The 18,322-nt window shown below is 40.9% G+C and overlaps 1 protein-coding gene across 6 annotated transcripts in view; it reads right to left on the bottom strand.

The window, feature by feature from the left end:
• The window catches only part of PHF20 (PHD finger protein 20), a 134,739-nt gene that overhangs the window by 15,692 nt on the left and 100,725 nt on the right, over positions 1 to 18,322 (bottom strand). For 5 of the 6 annotated variants that reach the window (XM_082359369.1, XM_082359370.1, XM_082359371.1 and 2 more), the window contains 4 exons: positions 11,621 to 11,719; positions 10,794 to 10,958; positions 9,638 to 9,816; positions 2,336 to 2,435 (listed from right to left, as the gene is read on the bottom strand). In XM_082359369.1, the coding sequence (XP_082215495.1) occupies positions 2,336 to 2,435; positions 9,638 to 9,816; positions 10,794 to 10,958; positions 11,621 to 11,719 (543 nt within the window). The remainder of the gene's footprint in view (positions 1 to 2,335; positions 2,436 to 9,637; positions 9,817 to 10,793; positions 10,959 to 11,620; positions 11,720 to 18,322) is intronic. The other variant, XM_082359372.1, reaches the window with a different exon arrangement.

Below are 18,322 nucleotides of genomic sequence, written 5' to 3' on the forward strand. Positions count from 1 at the left end.
ATTCATCCCTACCTAACATGTTCTTGTTTAGATGACTTATTTTGACATCTGTTTCTGGTCCAAACCCCACTAAAAGCCAGAAGAATAGGAATTGTTTTGTTCATGGTTATATCCTCAGTGTCTGGCAAAAGGCATCTTGAATGGATTTATCAAATGGAAAGAAGCCCCAAGTGCCCCTCCAACTGTCACATACCGCCTAACTAAATGAATGGTCAGGCCCCCCACTCCCTTCTCTGGACCTCCATTTCCCATCTGTAACAATGACAGATGAACCAAACAGCTTCAGCGGTTCTGTTCATTACAGGGATCCTAAGGAAGGACTGAAAACACAACCACACGTGACTTGGCACAGTGTTTCCTGCTGTAAAAGCCAAGGGAACAGCTTCCAATCAGACTGTTGTTCACCTCTCAATGGCTATAAAGACCCTAAAATAACCCAGGCAAACCCTATCAAGGTCCTGGCGCTATTTCTGGCTTTTCTAAGACACATGGTGGGGATACACCTCCACTCTGTTAACAACACCTTTAAGTAACCTTTAAAGAAGAGATCTGTTAGATTAAACTTCTGGCCCAAGACTGCAGAATCAAACATAGTCAATAAATGTGACAGTCACTGAGTGCTCAATTCAAGGAATCTATTCCCAGCCTTGGCAATTTAGTTATAAAAGTTCAGCAAGTGCATAGGGATTGATGACGATGGTGTATATGATTTCTAAAAAGAGAAAAGTGGACAGAAAGAGTGAGAGACAATAAAGTAGACAAAAGAGATTTTTAAACGGTGCCCTAAAGGAGCCCTGGGGATTATGTGTGGTATCTCAGAGGCAGCTGCCACAGAGGTAGCCTGAGCAGCAGGATTCAAAGCAGCACTACCTGTTTTACAAGACAAAGGTCAGAGACACCAGTTGTCATCTCCTATCCAGCACTAACTGTCTGAGTGATCTTAGGCCAATCATGTCCCTTCTGGGCCTGTTGCTTGCCTGTTAAATGTCAAGGCTAAACTAAGTGGTCTCTGAGATCCTGCCCATCAATTATATTCCATGACTTATGGACTAATCTTCTGACCATATTCTTTCCTTGGGATAAAGGGAAAAACAGAGGCAGATTGCTCTCTGTCTATAGACGAATCTAGCACAGGAAGACACAGTGTCACAATAGAGGTTATCAGGCCCCAGGGGGACCTACTTGCTGGAAAATGAACTGTGGTAGCCCAGGCCCTCCCTATACAACCAGCAAAATCAAGAGACTTGGTCCCACAAGTCAGTTCTAATTCCAATCTGCTTCATGAGATTAGGAAAGTCATTCATTTCCCTGGGCATCAATTTCTTCCTCATAAGCAGAAATAAGAATAGGAGCTCCTACCAGGCCCACCTCATAGGACAAAAAGGAATAACAGAAGCAGAGGCTCTCCAGCGTTGTCTAGCTGTAAGGGGATCATGGGACTGGACCCAAGGGGAGCAACCTTACAGGTGATGAATGCAGACGATGTCACATCCCACTGACAGCAAGACAAGAACCACAGATTTATAATCCACCCCTGAGATTTCTGGAAAGGGGAACCCAAGAGCCATAGGCCAGCCCTGCGGTCAAGGAACAATGAAACGAACTGATCCTAAGGAATTAATTCACTGCTCTGGGTGGCAGACAGGCTCTTTGCAAACACACCTTTCCCCTCCCCTCAAGGGCATATCTCCCTTCCAGGTGGCAACGATGCAATGGAAGGCAGATGCCACCAGAGGGAGCAGAGGCCGGTTTCCAACCCTTCAACAGCCCTGAAAAGCCAAGGACAGAGCCCACAACCTCATGAACTCTCAAGAAAAGGAAAAGGGGCTTGCTCTGGCAGCACATATTCTAAAACTAGAACAACAGAGAAAAGATTCGCATGGCCAACACGCAAGGATGACATGCAAATCGGTACAGCGTTCCATTGTTTATACAGTTTCAGTCGTACAATATGCAAAAGTTCTGGAGATCTGCTATACAACATTGTGCTTATAGTTTATAAAGAATACTGTACTGTACACTTAAAAATTTGTTAAGACGGTAGAGCTCATGTTATATGATTTTTACCCACCCACTCACCCTCCCCCTCACAACAAAATTCTAGCTCAAGGCCAGGCCTTCCACTAGGTGAACCTCTTCATACATGCTCTCTTACTGCCAAGTTCAGGACAGCTGGCCACCAGGTGAGCTAGCAACAAAGGCGAAGAGGAGGCAGAGTCTAGCCGATGCTGAAGAAATGAGTCTCAAGACCACAGACACTCAGGCTGCTTCACCGCCAGCTGTGCTAAGGAAAAGGCTACACATTGTTAATATCCCTGACTCCAGAAATCTCTACCTGGAGGGTCTTGGCAAACATAACAGGTGTATTTCTCAGGCACATTTTCTTCCAGTAATCCCATGCAGACCCCATGCTGCCAGCACTGGCACTCTTCACACTGTTAGAATTAAAGAAGCAATAAAAATTAAACTCAGAAGGAATCCTCCATCCAAAAATAAGACCCACCTGTGGGGGGAAAGGGGCAGTGGGAGGCGGAAGGAGGAGGGAGGGAGAGGAGGAGGAGGGAGTGGGAGCTGAGCTGCAACCACTCTTCCAGAGCAGCCACTAGCCACCTGTGCTTTTAATATTTCAGTTAACAAACTAATTTAAAATTCAGTTCCTTAGTCCCACTAGCCACATCTTAAGTGCTCAACAGCCGTATGAGGCTAGTAGCTACCGTACTGGACAGCACAGATGAAGAACATTTAAATTAAACAGTACTGATCTCAGAAAAATGACTATTTACCCTCCCATTTCTAGAGGCTTTCACGTTTCTGATCACTTTATAAAGAGAGGAATAACTGTTTAAGTCCTTAGAGGGAGGTTAACTTAGAAAGACAAAAACCTGAGTTTGAATTCTGGCTCAGACATTCATTAGCTGTGTGACCTTGCACAGGTCACTTCTCCACCCTGGGCTTCAGTTTCCCCATCTGCAAAATAGGATACTATTCCTACCAACCGTGTGGGGCTGTTTGTGAGGAATCTATGGGTCACATGTCAAAGTTCATATCGTAGAGCCCAGCACACAGCTTTTATGTATTAAGAGCCTATCTATTACTGCTACGAATGGGTAGGCTAACTCACTTTGATGCCTCCTGGACTCAACATGTGCTAGCACTTTGCATTTGTTCTTTCTAAACCTTACCAACGGTCACACAGCTGAGAAGATGCAACAGTGGATCAGAACACAAGCCTGGCTGACTGCAAGGCTAGTTCTTTTAATCCCTAGGCTCCACTGCCTTCCCTGGGGAAGGGGGAAAGAGAGAAGGGGCAGGAGGCAGAGAGGGAAAGAAAGGAGCAGAGGATGAGGGCAGCACTGGGAGACAGACGTGTGGCTGGCCTGAGGATAGCAAGCCTGAGGGCTAAGGGTCCAGAGGAGGGAATGGAGAGGAAAAGGATGCCAAAGGAGATACTAGGACACTTTAAGCAATTCCAAACCAAAGCCCTAAACCTTTAACTACCCAACCAAATGGATAGCTCTGGAAAGTGGACAGCGAGCTTCCGACATGGTCTGGAGGGTGGGCCACCAGCCTGGCCCCAAGGGAGAAAGCTCACAGTCCTCAGCCACTTGGAGTCAGATAGGCCCCAGCATCAAAGGGCTTTTATGGGCTAACAGGGGCAGAGCTGGAACAGAGACTTCAGATAAGATGTGATCCAGATTCTTCCATTTCCAATGAGGAAACTAAAGGCTCAGAGGGAAAGAAAAGGGTGTGAGACAACAAAGGCAGTTAGTAGCAGAAAACAGACTAATAATTAAGAATGAAAGTCTCTCCCACCAATGACTTCGTCTTTTAAGAACTAGGATACACCAAAATTGAATCAAATACACCTAAGTTGAAAATTTCAAAATAACGTTTTTCATGTGGGTCTGGCTAATATACATTATTCATTTTTAAAAAGTTTAAATTGGAACGTCCCTGGCAGTCCAGTGGTTAAGACTCTGCACTTCCACTGCAGGGGGCGTGGGTTCAATCCCTGGTTGGGGAACTAAGATCCCACATGCCGTGTGGTGCGGTGAAAATTTTTTTTAAATAAAAATTAAAAATAAAAGTTTAAATTTTTTTTTTGTGGGGGAGGACAGCTGTGCCACGCGGCTTGAGGGATCTTAGTTCCCCGACCAGGGATTGAACCCAGGGCCCCACCCTCCAGCAGTGAGAGCGCTGAGTCCTAACCACTGGATCGCTAGGGAATTCCCCAAAAGTTTAAATTTAGAAGTGAACAAGAACAATAACAGAAAAGATAAAATATCTAAGAATAAATCTGAGACTAAGAATAAAAACATGCAAGGTCTGTGTAAAGAAAATTTTTAAATATTTGAAGGACATGGAGACTTAAGTCAATGAATGGTAAGTTGTACTTTATTCCTGGATAGCAAGAGTCATTATCATAAGGATGTCAGTTCTCCTTGAATTAATATATAAAAATAATGTAATGCCAACAAAATAATAAATTAATAGCTCTGGAACTATACAGAAGCTGATTCTAATAGCCAGGAAATTTATTAAAAAGAACAAAGGGGGTACTAGCCCTACCAGATATTTTTAAAATATTATAAAGGTATAATAACTAAAATAGAATTGTACAAGTAAATATATAGGCAGAGAGATCAATGGAAGAGAGAATCCAGAATGAGATCCAAACTACATACGGAAATAGAGTAAATAAAGGCGGCGTTTCAATAATAAGACGTGGTGTTGGGACAACTGGGTAGAGAGAGCCTTCACCTTATACCAGGATAAATTCCAGGCGGATCAAATATTTATATGGTTTCTAAAAAATAAATGAAACCTCAAAAGTACCAGAAGAAACCATGAAAAATTCTTTTATTGACTTTTCTATAAATTTTTATGAACTTCCAATGAGGAAGCAACTGCTATTCAAATCTCAAAAGCCATTAAAGAAAAGTTTGATATATTTGACCTCACAAAAACAAAAAAATCTATAAGACAAGCCAAAAGACAGATGACAAGGTGGGTACAAATATTTGTAACTGTTCTCACAGCTGATACAAAAACATATCTACAAAAAGCTTACACAGGGACTTCCCTAGTGGTCCAGTGGTTAAGACTCCATGCTCCCAATGCAGGGGGACCGGGTTCGATCCCTGGTCCAGGAACTAGATCCCACGTGGCGCAACTAAAAGATCCAGCGTACCACAACTAAAGATCCCGCACACCACAACTAAAGATTCCACACGCCGCAACTAAAGATCCTGCACACCACAACTAAAGATCCCACACACGGCAACGAAAATCCTGCACGCAGCAACAAAGATCCCATGTGCCGCAAATAAGACCCAGTGCAGCCAAATAAATAAATAAATATTTTTTTAAAAAAAAAAGCTTATGCAAATGGGTATGAAAACGACCAACCATCCAACAGAAAACTGAATAAAGGACATGAACAGGCAGGTCAAAGGAAAAAAACACATCTTAAATAAAAAGATGTTCAAAGAAACCATTATAAGAATAAAGTAATGTAAGGGAACTTGAATTAATATAAATTAATGTCAAATGAAACCAGCCTAATAATATACATACACATTAGTATTTCTAGATTCTGGGATTACATGTAAATATCAATTAATTCTTCATACCTTTATGTATTGCCTGAAGTTTTTACAATAAGCACTTACTACTTTCATCACACAAGTGTTATTCTCATGAAAAACTGTTTATAGAGTATAATTTTCATTTATATATGCATGTGTATGTGTGTATTCTAAAATAACAACAGTGATTTATCCCTGGGTAAAAATAATCTGAGTAATCCTTGTTTTCTTCTTTGTAGTTCTTGGAAAATGCAGAAAACCACAATCATAAAAATTTTTTAAGTATATTAAAATAAATTACAAAATGGCTATACTAGTAGATTGTTTTTTCACTTATCTGAAGCGCAAAGATAAAGAAGTTTGATAGTACTCTGTACTGACAAGGGCGCTGGTAAGACTGTTCTTTGGTACACCAGGGAAGGTTTATAGAATATTGTTATGACAACAGTATTTGTCAAAATAATAAATGCACGCCTACTTTGGTCCTGGAATTTTACTTTCAAAACTTGGTCCCACAGATATACTTACACAAAATTATTCATTACATCACTGCTAAGATTAGAAACAATCCAAACGTCCATCAACAAGGGAAGAGTTAAATAAATGATGATCCACCCATTATACAACCCTTAAAAAGAATGGGGAAGCTTTTTTAGATTTGAAAATGGAATGGTCTTCAACATATATTATTAAATGAAAAAAAGATACTGAAAACACTATGTATTAAAATAACATTGTGTTAAAAAAAAAGATGGTTGTACAGCAATGTAAATGTACTCAATGCCAGTTCACTTAATGCCACATATATTGAAAAATGGTTAAGATGGTAAATTTTATGTATATTTTATCACAAAAAGAAAGAAAAAAAATGGAGAGAATATATTTGATATCGCTTGTTTAGCCACTGAATGTTTCTGGAGTGATACCTAAGAAGATGACAAGGGCTGCCTCCAGCGAAAGCAAATAAAGTTTTTAAAATGGGCTTCTTATTAAAGCTGCTACACAATTTTCACTGGGGTCCAGCACCTAATGTTATGTATTTGTTGCTCTAGGGCAAAGGTCAGCAAACTACAGCCCACAGGCCAAATTCAGCTTGAGTCCTATTTTTGTAAATAAAGTATAATATGAACATAACCATGGTCATTCATTTTTTTGGATTGCCTCTGAATGCTTGGGGCAGAGTTGAGTAGTTGTGACAGAGATCACATGGCCCAAAGCCTAAAATATTTATTTTCTGGTCCTTTAAGAAAAAGTTTGCCAAAACCTGCCTTAGAGCAATTAAAATAATTTAAATATTAAATGGGTTTCCTGATGTTCATTTTTTTATGTGGTACCCAGATTTCTCAAACATTCATGATTACTAAGTAGGATTTTAACCTTCCAGTGATTTAAATTAGCACTGGTAAATAAAATCAAATAATAATATACATGAGCAATACTGCTACCAAATAACGAAAATGATCAAAGAAAACTATTTCTCTAAAGTAATCTTCTAGAGAACAAATTCTAAATGTTTTCTAGGGTTGTGCAAATTATCAATGTAAGTTTAAAATTTATTTTAAGAAAAAATGATTTGAACTTTCCTAAATGATGAATATATTTAAAACTAGACGAATACATTTTAAAAGTTTAAACTGTATTGTTCCAGTTAGCTCCCTCTAAATTTATGCCTTTTGCTAAAGTTACTGAGTGGAAAAAGGTACCCTGCTCACAATGACAGGTATAGTCAGAAACTGTCCCTCTATAACACAAAGCCAGCTGGACAACAAGTGGACAGCAGAGAAGAGTCTTCTACAACAAAACCCAAGGTGTTCTGAAGTGAGCTCGTCACCACCACAATGCCAGACAGGAAGCCACAGTGCTGAGCTGAGCTGCGGGGAAGGTCATGTGGAGCCTGGGAAGCAGGCGATGGAATTCAGTTCCTGACTCTGCCATGTAACAACTGGTGTGGCCTCAATTTTTTCAAACTTAGTTTTCCTCACAGCACAAAATGGCACTTCAAGCTCTACCCGCCCCAAACACCCCATGATCCTTGCCACTTACAGAATAGTCAATGGAGAAAGTACAGTGGTGGATCAGAACTGCATCTCTTATACTGATTAGCTGGAAGAGCCTTGCCAGGAGAGGCCTTCGTTACTCACCCACTAATGATTTCTAAGGACAAATGAGGACCAATTCAGGCCGCCAAGGCCCAGAACTGAGCACACACCCAGAGAGACAGGATGAAAACTAACGATCTTCAACATACTTTAATTTTATTTATTTATTTATTTATTTATTTATTTTTATTCTTGGCCGCGTTGGGTCTTTGTTACTGTGCGTGGGCTTTCTCTAGTTGCAGCGATGGGGGCCACTCTTCATTGCAGTGCACAGCCTTCTCATTGTGGTGGCTTCTCTTGTCGCGGAGCATGGGCTCTAGGCACATGGGCTTCAGTAGCTGTGGCACACGGGCTCAGTAGTTGTGGCTCGCGGGCTCTAGAGCGCAGGCTCAGTAGTTGTGGCGCACGGGTTTAGTTGCTCCACGGCATGTGGGATCTTCCTGGACCAGGGCTCGATCCCGTGTCCCCTGCATTGGCAGGCGGATTCTTAACCACTGCACCACCAGGGAAGCCCTTCAACATCCTTTTTTTAATTTTTTTTTTCAACATCCTTTTAAAGCCAAACTTAAAAAAAAAATTCTACTGGAGGGAAAAAAAAAAAAAAAAAAAACCCAACGGTTTTCATGTTACATAAGTTTTTGAATTATATTCCACTGAGTTTCAGAGATTCTACAAATGGGTGTGTTTTATAAAATGGGACTATTTTAGAAGACAAAACAAAACAAAAAATGCACACTCCAAGCTTAAATGTTAAGACAACAGAGCCCACCGGTACACATAATTCTGTACTGCTGGGCTAACTTAGTATTATGCTGTCCTCAGAACAAAGCTTTTCTTCCCATCTCTGATTAACCAAAGTGACTACACAGCATGCTGTTTAGGAAAAGTCCCCATACAATGGCCATGTTCATTAGGCTTGTCTCACAAAAAAAGGAAAACAACTGAGCCACTGAAATGCTCCAAGTTGGCAACCACCGCTCACAACCCCACCTGCATATTAGACCTCATGGGAAGAGGCCAGCCATTCACATTTTTGAACTTAAAAGTGAAAATTATTCATTTTGAACTTCCAAAACTACTGCTTTTATCTGTTACACATTTGGGGGTTCTGTGAAAAGAGTCCATTAGGGAAAAGGGTTCTGATGCTGAAAAAGTGATTTGAAAACCACTGACCTAATGCATTCTAAAGGTCATAAATATCAGGAGCTATTTGAGACCATTCATGTACCTTGAATTCCCAGAGGTTGCCATGAAGGCTATTAAAAAAAAAAGAAACTCCCAGAAGAATTCTAACCAGCATAAACATGACTTACTTAAAAAACTCAGGCTCCCTGGAGTCAGCCAGGCAGCAGCCACCTCCACCAGAACTGTGATTAAGAGCAAGAGAAGCGCCAGAGGCAAGCAGGTGCTGGCCAGTCATGCTCTCCCCAAGCAGGCAGGGAGGCCCCCCAACAGGCACATCCCAGAAATGGAGATGACAAATACAAATGCCAAGAAAATGAAGAATGAGAAACAGACAAGTTATAAAACTGGCCTCCATCTCTTTAGGCCATAAAGAAAATTTACCTGAGACAGAAGATATGGGTCCATAGGAAGATCAAACTGCCCCTCCAGAGATTTGGGTCCCTACTGTTCAACTCCTCACTGTGTGACCACAGGCAAGGCCCTTCTCATTTGTGGGTCCAGCTGGCCCAAGCAGAGCAGAAGAGGTTTAGACTCAGTGATCCCTCAAGTCCTCTCTTATTCTATTCATAGGCTATTTATACCAGCCTGAGATGCAGAGGAAGCTGAGCCAGTAAGCAAAGCTCAATCTGCTGCTGACAGCACTGCCTACCTGGGGCTTCTGACATGACATTATTTTTGCTGGCCTCAGACTGTATTCCCTCAAAATTCCCTCCAAGGACCAGTTTGTGCTCCTCTATACCTGTGTCTCCTGGAAGCTCCACCTACCTGAATCATGAAGTCATTTTCCTCCTGAACCTCACAGATGCAGCGGACCACTTCAAAATCATAACGGTCCTCCCCATCAAGTTCCTCATCTGGGTTAGTGGTCACATCAACGTCTTGGCCATACTCCTCATCGCTCCAAAGAAAGCTCTCGGAGGAGGAGTCACTCAGATTATCTTCTTCTGAGAGGAAAGGGAAAACAGCAGTCACTTTTTAAAATTATAGTTATAAAATTTTAAAAAACCCCTAGATTGTCAAGAGTAGAAATGACCTTACAGACCTTCTCCACTGTGAACCTTCACAGAGCTGGGAAACGCGAACTCCAATCTGTTCCTCAGGCCTGTCATCTACTAACAACCCGAATGATATGTGCTGCCTGGCAGTGAACTAAACTCCATTTCCTCATTTTCCTGACAGTGAAGCCCAAGGTAAATGGCTGCTCAAGGTCACAGAGCTCACTGGCAGAGAAACTGCAACTCCACAGGAGCCACAAAGATCATCATCCCTAACGACTCAAACGTGTTCCTTGACCTCACCCCACCCAGCCGTGACCTGGCTTACAGCCCAGTCTGTATCCACAGCTACCTTTAAAACTCTGTAAACACTGGGGAATGAGGAAGGGGCAGATTCCAGGGATAATCAGAACCAGAATCACTAGATCTTGGTACCTGATTAGTGGTTATTACAGCTATCCTTTACTGATCACTTATTCTATACCAGCCACTGTTCTAAGTACTTTCCATATACTTATTAACTACTTTTAAACTCACAATCACCCTATAAGTTGCTAAAGAAGGGGAAACTTCAAGGTTGACTCAGATTTCCCCAAGCAACCAGGTTAGATGCAGAGGCCACCAACAAGAAATGGAGGAACGGGAGGGGCAGGTGTGCAAGGAGTTGGGGGATAATGGATTTGGTTATAGACACACTGGCTTAGAGGTACCAAAGAGACACTCTACTAAGACCAAAGTTGGAGAGAAGGGACGTTCTGGAAAGGTATGGCTAATGGCCTATTTATTTGATGTACTTCTTGTTTAAAAGACCTAAAAGACTACTTGCAGAAGGCCTGGGAGTAGATTACAATATCAACATAAATCCATAAATCCATAAATCAGACTGCCGTGCTGTACAAATGATCAAGCCAGCAGAGCCTCCTTACCGGACATTTTCACTTTCCCTTTGTGGTTTCCAGATTCTGAGCCATGGAGCTGTGGGCTCATATGGACCCCGGGCTTGTGTGAGGACCCACACCTGGTGACAGCAAATGCCTTGGGTGGAGAAGGTTCCTGGGAGGCATCACTGATCTCCTCATTGCAGGGGCATTCTGGAAGAACAAGATCAGGAAGAAATTATCACCCTCAGACATCACTAGGGCATTCCAGAATCAACCCCATCCAACCAACAGCTCTGCTGTTCAAAGAGCTCAAATGCTCAGAAGCAATTCAGCTAGAACAGATTTAGGGATTAATACTTCTAGCTACCTCCAAGAACCTCAAAACAAAAAGCTTCTTCCTCACCATCACCCTTCTCCCCTTTTTCTGATAAGATTGCTTTTCTAAGCCAGAAGATACTTTGAGAATAAAATGTGGCATCCCTTTAGCTCCCAAGACTGGAACACTGATTTTCTTAAAAATCAGCATTTTTTGGGGGGCTAGACACACACTTTTCAAGAAATGAATCCTTTCTTGAAAGGGTTCAGAGACGTGTGTTTAAGAGTTGTGTGTGCAGACAAATACAGTCATTCACCTGCATATCCTCTCCTACAATGGCGCTTCCATTGTGACAGAGCACACTGGCCAACACAGCAAGAGGGAGGGCTTTCTAAATACCAATGTGGCCTTGTAGCACCTGGGGTCAGCTGAGCCCACAAGCTCCATTAAAGGCCTGCTGGCCCTTCCTCTCCTCAGAGGCCAAGACTGGGGAGAAGCAACCCCTCCCTACCTACAGTAAGGAAATCCAAGTGAAACGCCCCAGGGGAAAATTTACCAGGTTTGGTTTTCTTTTTCTTTTTCTTTTTCTTCTTTGGCTTCACCCTCACAAACTCTTTGAATTTCTTCTCTTTATTCTTCTCCTTGTCTTTTGCAGCTAGAATTAAATACAAGTGTAAGTATTGGCATTCTAACATTTTGTTTTCAATGCCGGGATGTTTATGCTTAAGTAAGTAAGCATGCACAATGTGAAGAACTAAAATGGTCAGTAGAACAGAGTTCCAGGTCTGGTTCTGCCTGGAAGGTCACCTTCCATCCTCCTCAGAGCTCTGCAGCCCCTTCTCTATCATCAAGCCTTTAGACCAGAGGCTGGCAAACTCTGGCCCACTGCCTGTTATTATAAATAAGTTTTATTGAAAATACACTATGCTCATTTGTTACATGTTGACCATGGCTGCTGCCACACTTCAATGGCAGATTTGAGGAGTAAAGACAGAGACCTTACGGCCTTCAAAGCTGAAATATTTATTGTCTGGCCCTTTACAGAAAAAATGTGCCAACCCTACTTAGATCACTACTTTTTAACACTGGCTACATATTGCAATCACCAAGGGAGATTTTTAGAAAGTGAATGCCCGGGTCCCACCCACAAAGATTCTGATTTAACTGGCTTGAGGTGTAACCTGAACATCAGGATTTTGTTTGCTTGATTCTTCTTCTTCTTTTTTTTAATAATTGAAGTATAGTTCATATAATATAAAATTATCCACTTAAAAAGGAATAATTCACACCTTCCAAAAACCACAACTTCATTCTCTGCTACTTTTCACAGCAAAACTTCTTAAGTTATCAATACTCCCTGCCAAACTTCTCAATTCAGTTTTCCTAATTCCCCTCTAAAAAGCTTCCCACCTACCACTCAACTGAGACTGTAGTTTTCAAGTTAATAATAGCCTAACCATTGCAAAAATCCACTTGTTTCTTCTATCTTATCAAACATATCTGTAGCATTTCAAATAATTGATCATGCCTTACTTTTTAGGTGTTAAGATATGTTTAAGCATACATATACCCTGTGACCTAGCCATTCCACTCCTAGATATTTACTCAAGAGAAAGGATAACTTATGTCCACACAGAGACTTGTATATGAACGACCACAGCAGCTTTAGTTGTAATCTCCCAAAATGAAAATTGCCCAAATGTCCATCACCAGGTGAATGGACAAATAATGTGTGGTGTATCCATACAATGGAATACCTCCAACAATAAAAGTATAAACTATTAATAATATGCAGCAACGTAAGTGAACCTCAATAAGTATGCTGAGTAAAAGGAGCCATATAAAATCTAATGCAGGGGCTTCCCTGGTGGCACAGTGGTTGAGAATCTGCCTGCCAATGCAGGGGATACGGGTTCGAGCCCTGGTCTGGGAAGATCCCACATGCTGCAGAGCAACTGGGCCCGTGAGCCACAACTACTGAGCCTGCACGTCTGGAGCCTGTGCTCCGCAACAAGAGAGGCCGTGACAGTGAGAGGCCCGCGCACCGTGATGAAGAGTGGCCCCCACTCGCCGCAACTAGAGAAAGCCCTTGCACAGAAACGAAGACCCAACACAGCCAAAAAATAAAAAATAAAATAAATAAATAAATAAATAAAATCTAATGCATACTGCATGATTCCATTTATATAAAATTCTAGAAAATGAAAACTAATCTATATAACAGAAAGCAGAATAGAGACTACCTGGGGATGAGAGAGGGGGGAGGAGTAGAAAGGAGGAATTAAAAAGGGGCATAAGGAAATTTTAGGAGGTAATGGATATGTTTACCATTTTACTGTGGTAATGGCTGGGTATATATATATATGCCAAATCTCATCAAATTATACAATTTAAATATGTGCAGTCCACTGAACAACAATTAAGCTTTAATAAAGCTGTAAGTAGGTAGGAAGGAAGGGAGGGAGGGAAAAAGAAAGAGCAATCCAGTAGCATGTAGTACATTCACAATACTGTGCAACCAGCTCTACCCCAGTTCCAAAACATTCCCATCACTCCGAAGTAAAACCACTTACCATTAAGCAGATTCTCCCCAACCCCTCAACCCTTGGCAACCACCAATCTGCATCTGTCTCTATGAATTTATCCATTCTGGACATTTCATATATATACAATAAGTGACCTTTTGTGCCTGGCTTCTTTCACTTAGCGTAACGTTTTCAAGGGCATCAGCGTTTTTAAAAACACTCTCCAAGTGATTCTGATGTAGAATCAAGATGGATCACAAAGCAAGTGTGGGGTAGGATAAGCAGTCAGGTTCAACTGATTTTAACTGAGCACTTGTGTGCAAATATCACAAACATCTCATTTAACCCTAACAACCACCTGTGTATATTATTCCAGTTTCACAGATGAGGAAATTGAAGCTTGGTGAGGTGATGACACCTGCTTGACATCATACAGACATTTAAAAACAGGTTCATCTGGCTCTCCAGCACCAAGTCAGCACTACCTCCAAGGCCCCTCTTCCAAACAGGCATCCAGGAACTGTACGAGAGGACGATGGGCTGCATCTCCCAGCTGGCAAGCCTGGCTCTAGAGGTAGAAGTTAATCTACTGGCTAAAGAACATAGGACTTAAGGGTCTCTAAGCTCCTTTCCTATTAAAATACTCTGCAACTGGGAAACAAAGTTCAACAAACAAGAACTCTAGAAAAGACCTTAGTCTAATTTACAAAAGTACTCTTTCTAAGATTAAGAAACCAGAGCCCAAAGAAATAAGATGACTAAGCCAAAGTCATGCAGTTGATAAGCAAAACATGGTTAAATGCCTCCTAAATTTCATTCATAAAAGCTATCAACAATATTTACTTTTCCTCTGATCCTGGAAACAATCTTCCTCAGGAATAGAAACAGAACAACTCATTTCTGCACGTTCGCTTGGCTACAACCACATTATCAGTCATGGTTTAAATTCATTTATTTAACAAATATTTGAGCATCCACCATGTTCCAAACACCATTCTAGGGAGGAAGGATAAGGCAATGAACAAAAAAAGACAAAAACCCTTGCCCTCACAGAGCTACATTCTAGTGGGTGGGGGCAGAAAGCAAGTAAGTCATATAGTATTTTAGGAGGTGATTAGTGCTATGGAAAAAATAAAGCAGGGAAGGGGGATAGTAGGGATGAGGGAAGGGGAGATTTGCAATTTTAACAGTCTGTGGTCAGAGAATGCCTCGCTGAGAAAAGGACATCTGAGCAAAGACCTGAAAGGAGTGAGAGAACAAAACATGCAGAAATCTGGGAGAAGAGTCTTCCAGGCCAGGGACAGCAAATGCAAAGATTCTAAGGTCAGGAAGGCCTTCAGTGTTCAAGAAATAGGCACAGGGAACACTTCCTAACTCATTCTACACGGCCAGCATTACTCTAATACCAAAATCAGATAAAGACATTACAGAAAGGAAAACTACAGACCATTATCTCTCATGAACACAAATGCAAAAATATTAGCAAGTTGAATCCAACAATGTATAAAAAGAATTATATATCACAACCAACTGGGATTCATTCCAGCTATACAAGCGAGGCGGGTTCAACATTTGATAATCAATTAATGTAATCCATCATATCAACAGGCTAAAAAAGAAAAATAATATATCAATTGATGTAGGGTATATGCCCAGTAGTGGGACTGCTGGGTCATATGGTAGTTCTATTTTTAGTTTTGTAAGGAACCTCCATACTGTTCTCCATAGTGGCTGTTATCAATTTACATTCCCACCAACAGTGCAAAAGGGTTCCCTTTTCTCCACACCTTCTCCACCATTTATTGTTTGTAGACTTTTTGATGATGGCTATTCTGACCGGTGTGAGGTGATACCTCATTGTAGTTTTGATTTGCATTTCTCTAATAATTAGTTATGTTGAGCATCTTTCCATGTGCCGCTTGGCCATCTGTACGTCTTCTTTGGTGAAATGTCTATTTAGGTCTTCTGTCCATTTTATAACTGGGTTGTTTGTTTTTGGATATTGAGCTCCATGAGCTGTTTGTATATTTTGGAGATTAATCCTTTGTCCGTTGCTCCGTTTGCAAATATTTTCTCCCATTCTGAGGGCTGTCTTTTCGTCTTGTTTATGGTTTCCGTTGCTGTGCAAAAGCTTTTAAGTTTCATTAGGTCCCATTTGTTTATTTTTGTTTTTTTTTCATTACTCTAGGAGGTGGGTCAGAAAAGATCTTGCTGTGGTTTATGTCAAAGAGTGTTTTTCCTATGTTTTCCTCTAAGAGTTTTATAGTGTCCAGCCTTACATTTAGGTCTTTAATCCATTTTGAGTTTATTTTTGTGTATAGTATTAGGGAGTGTTCTAATTTCATTCTTTTACATGCAGCTATCCAGTTTTCCCAGCACCACTTATTGAAGAGGCTGTCTTTTCTCCATTGTATGTTCTTGCCTCCTTTGTCATAAATTAGGTGACCATATGTGCATGGGTTTATCTCTGGGCTTTCTATCCTGTACCATTGATCTATATTTCTGTTTTTGTGCCAGTACCATACTGTCTTGATTACTGTAGCTTCGTAGTATAGTTTGAAGTCGGGGAGCCTGAGTCCTCCAGCTCCGTTTTTCTTTCTCAAGATTGCTTTGGCTATTCGGGGTCTTTTGTGTTTCCATACAAATTGTAAACTTTTTTGTTCTAATTCTGTGAAGAATGCCATTCGTTGGTAGTTTGACAGGGATTGCATTGAATCAGTAGATTGCTTTGGGTAGTATAGTCGTTTTCATAGTATTGATTCTTCCAATCCAAGAACATGGTATATTTCTCCATCTGTTTATATGATCTTTGATTTCTTTCATCAGTGTTTTATAGTCTTCCAAGTACAAGTCTTTTGCCTCCTTAGGTAGGTTTATTCCTAGGTATTTTTATTCTTTTTGTTGTGATGGTAAATGGGACTGTTTCCTTAATTTTTCTTTCTGATTTTTCGTTGTTAGTGTATAGAATGCAAGAGATTTCTGTGCATTAATTTTGTATCCTGAAACCTTACCAAATTCATTGATTAGTTCTAGTAGTTTTCTGGTGGCATCTTTAGGATTTTCTATGTATAGTATCAATTGATGCAGAAAAAGCATTTGACAAAATCCAACACTCACTCATGATAAAAATTCTCAGAAAACTAGGAACAAAGGAAAACTTGCTCAACTTCATAAAGGACATCTACAGAAAACCTACAACTAACTTCATATTTAATGGTGAGAACTGGATGCTTTCTCTTAAGATCAGGAACAGGGCAAGGATGTATGTACCCTCTCAACACTTCTTTTCAACATGGTACTAGACATCCTATCTAGTACAATAAGACAAGAAAAGGAAATAAAATATAAATTGGAACAGAAGAAATGAAACTTTATGCTTTACAAGGAAATTGGCCTTTACTATGAGTAACTTCACTGGAAGGATTTGAGCAAATGATTGATGGGATTTGATGTACCTTCACCCACACACATATAGAAACAATTGCCCAATCCAGTTTTTGATTTGTAAACTCAGGTTTTAATGGCCTTCAAACTAAAGTAACTGTCTCCATTAGCTTACTGAAATGCTAACAGCATTAACCCCATCACTAGCAGAACTGGCTGAAGAGATACCACCTAGGTTCTGGATCCTTGAGACAGAAAGGTCCAGATGCAGAATATAAATTGCCAAATGCCAGGGCATACCCAGTTATCACCTAGTATGGTAGTTCTTTTGGGCTTCTCCAACAACAATCTTTTTTGCATTTCACATTTTATAAAACAACATCACAACCTTTAGGGAACCCAACAGGCAGTTAAGAAAAGAATGGTGAAGTTCATTCCATACAAAAGATTCCTGAACACCCTACATTATTCAAACTCACATAATTCACGACTAATATTTCCAGAAAATAAAGGCATAATGAACACAGTTTCATTGGCCTACCAGCTTTGAAATCATGTGGTTGATGAATTCTGTCAATTTGGTAGGATCTGTATTAATTCAAATTTTATAGATAAGGCTTTTTGTATCACACAACTTCAAACTGATCAACTTCAATTTTGCATAAAATACATCTGTACCTTAACATGATTACCACTTTACAGAGGAGGAAGTGAAACTCAGAGAAGCTGCAGGATCATATAAATTGGTGTATAGAAAAGATGAACTCAGACCTATGGGTCTGAGGACTTGGGCCATGCTGTGGGCCCTGTGCACTGTCCCTGATACAGGAAATGAGCACAGGGCATGGATCTGCTCTACGGTTCAACAACACCACCACCCTTTCCCTGGCTGTGCAGATTTTGCTGGGTGTAGCCGAAACTGTGGGTATCTCCCAGCGTCTCTTCTACCCCTCCTTCACTGTTTAGCATCTAAGGGATTTGGACAGGACTGACTTCACACTCACTTAAACTTGTAAGAGTAATCCCATGCCCCTTGTCACAGTCATAGGCTTAGATAATCTGAGCCTGGGCCAACTGGTTCATAAGGCAGGGACAGGAATGGAGTAATCCAACCCGAACTCGGGACTCTGGTCCCAAGTTTATTAAAAGGGTATGCTCTTACTTCCTTGTTAGATTTGAATGAAGCAGCATGGAGTCTTAAATGATACTGGCTTCCATCCTCTGACCACAAGGGTTTTAACCTGAAAACAGCACTGAGAGGTGAGACGATAAGACAACCAACAGGCCTGGAGCAGTACACCTCCCATGGACTTCCCTATTACGTGAACTAACACATCCCCTTTATCGTG

Source organism: Balaenoptera borealis (assembly GCF_965194805.1).
Source record: "Balaenoptera borealis genome assembly, chromosome: 16".
Taxonomy (NCBI): Eukaryota; Metazoa; Chordata; class Mammalia; order Artiodactyla; family Balaenopteridae; genus Balaenoptera; species Balaenoptera borealis.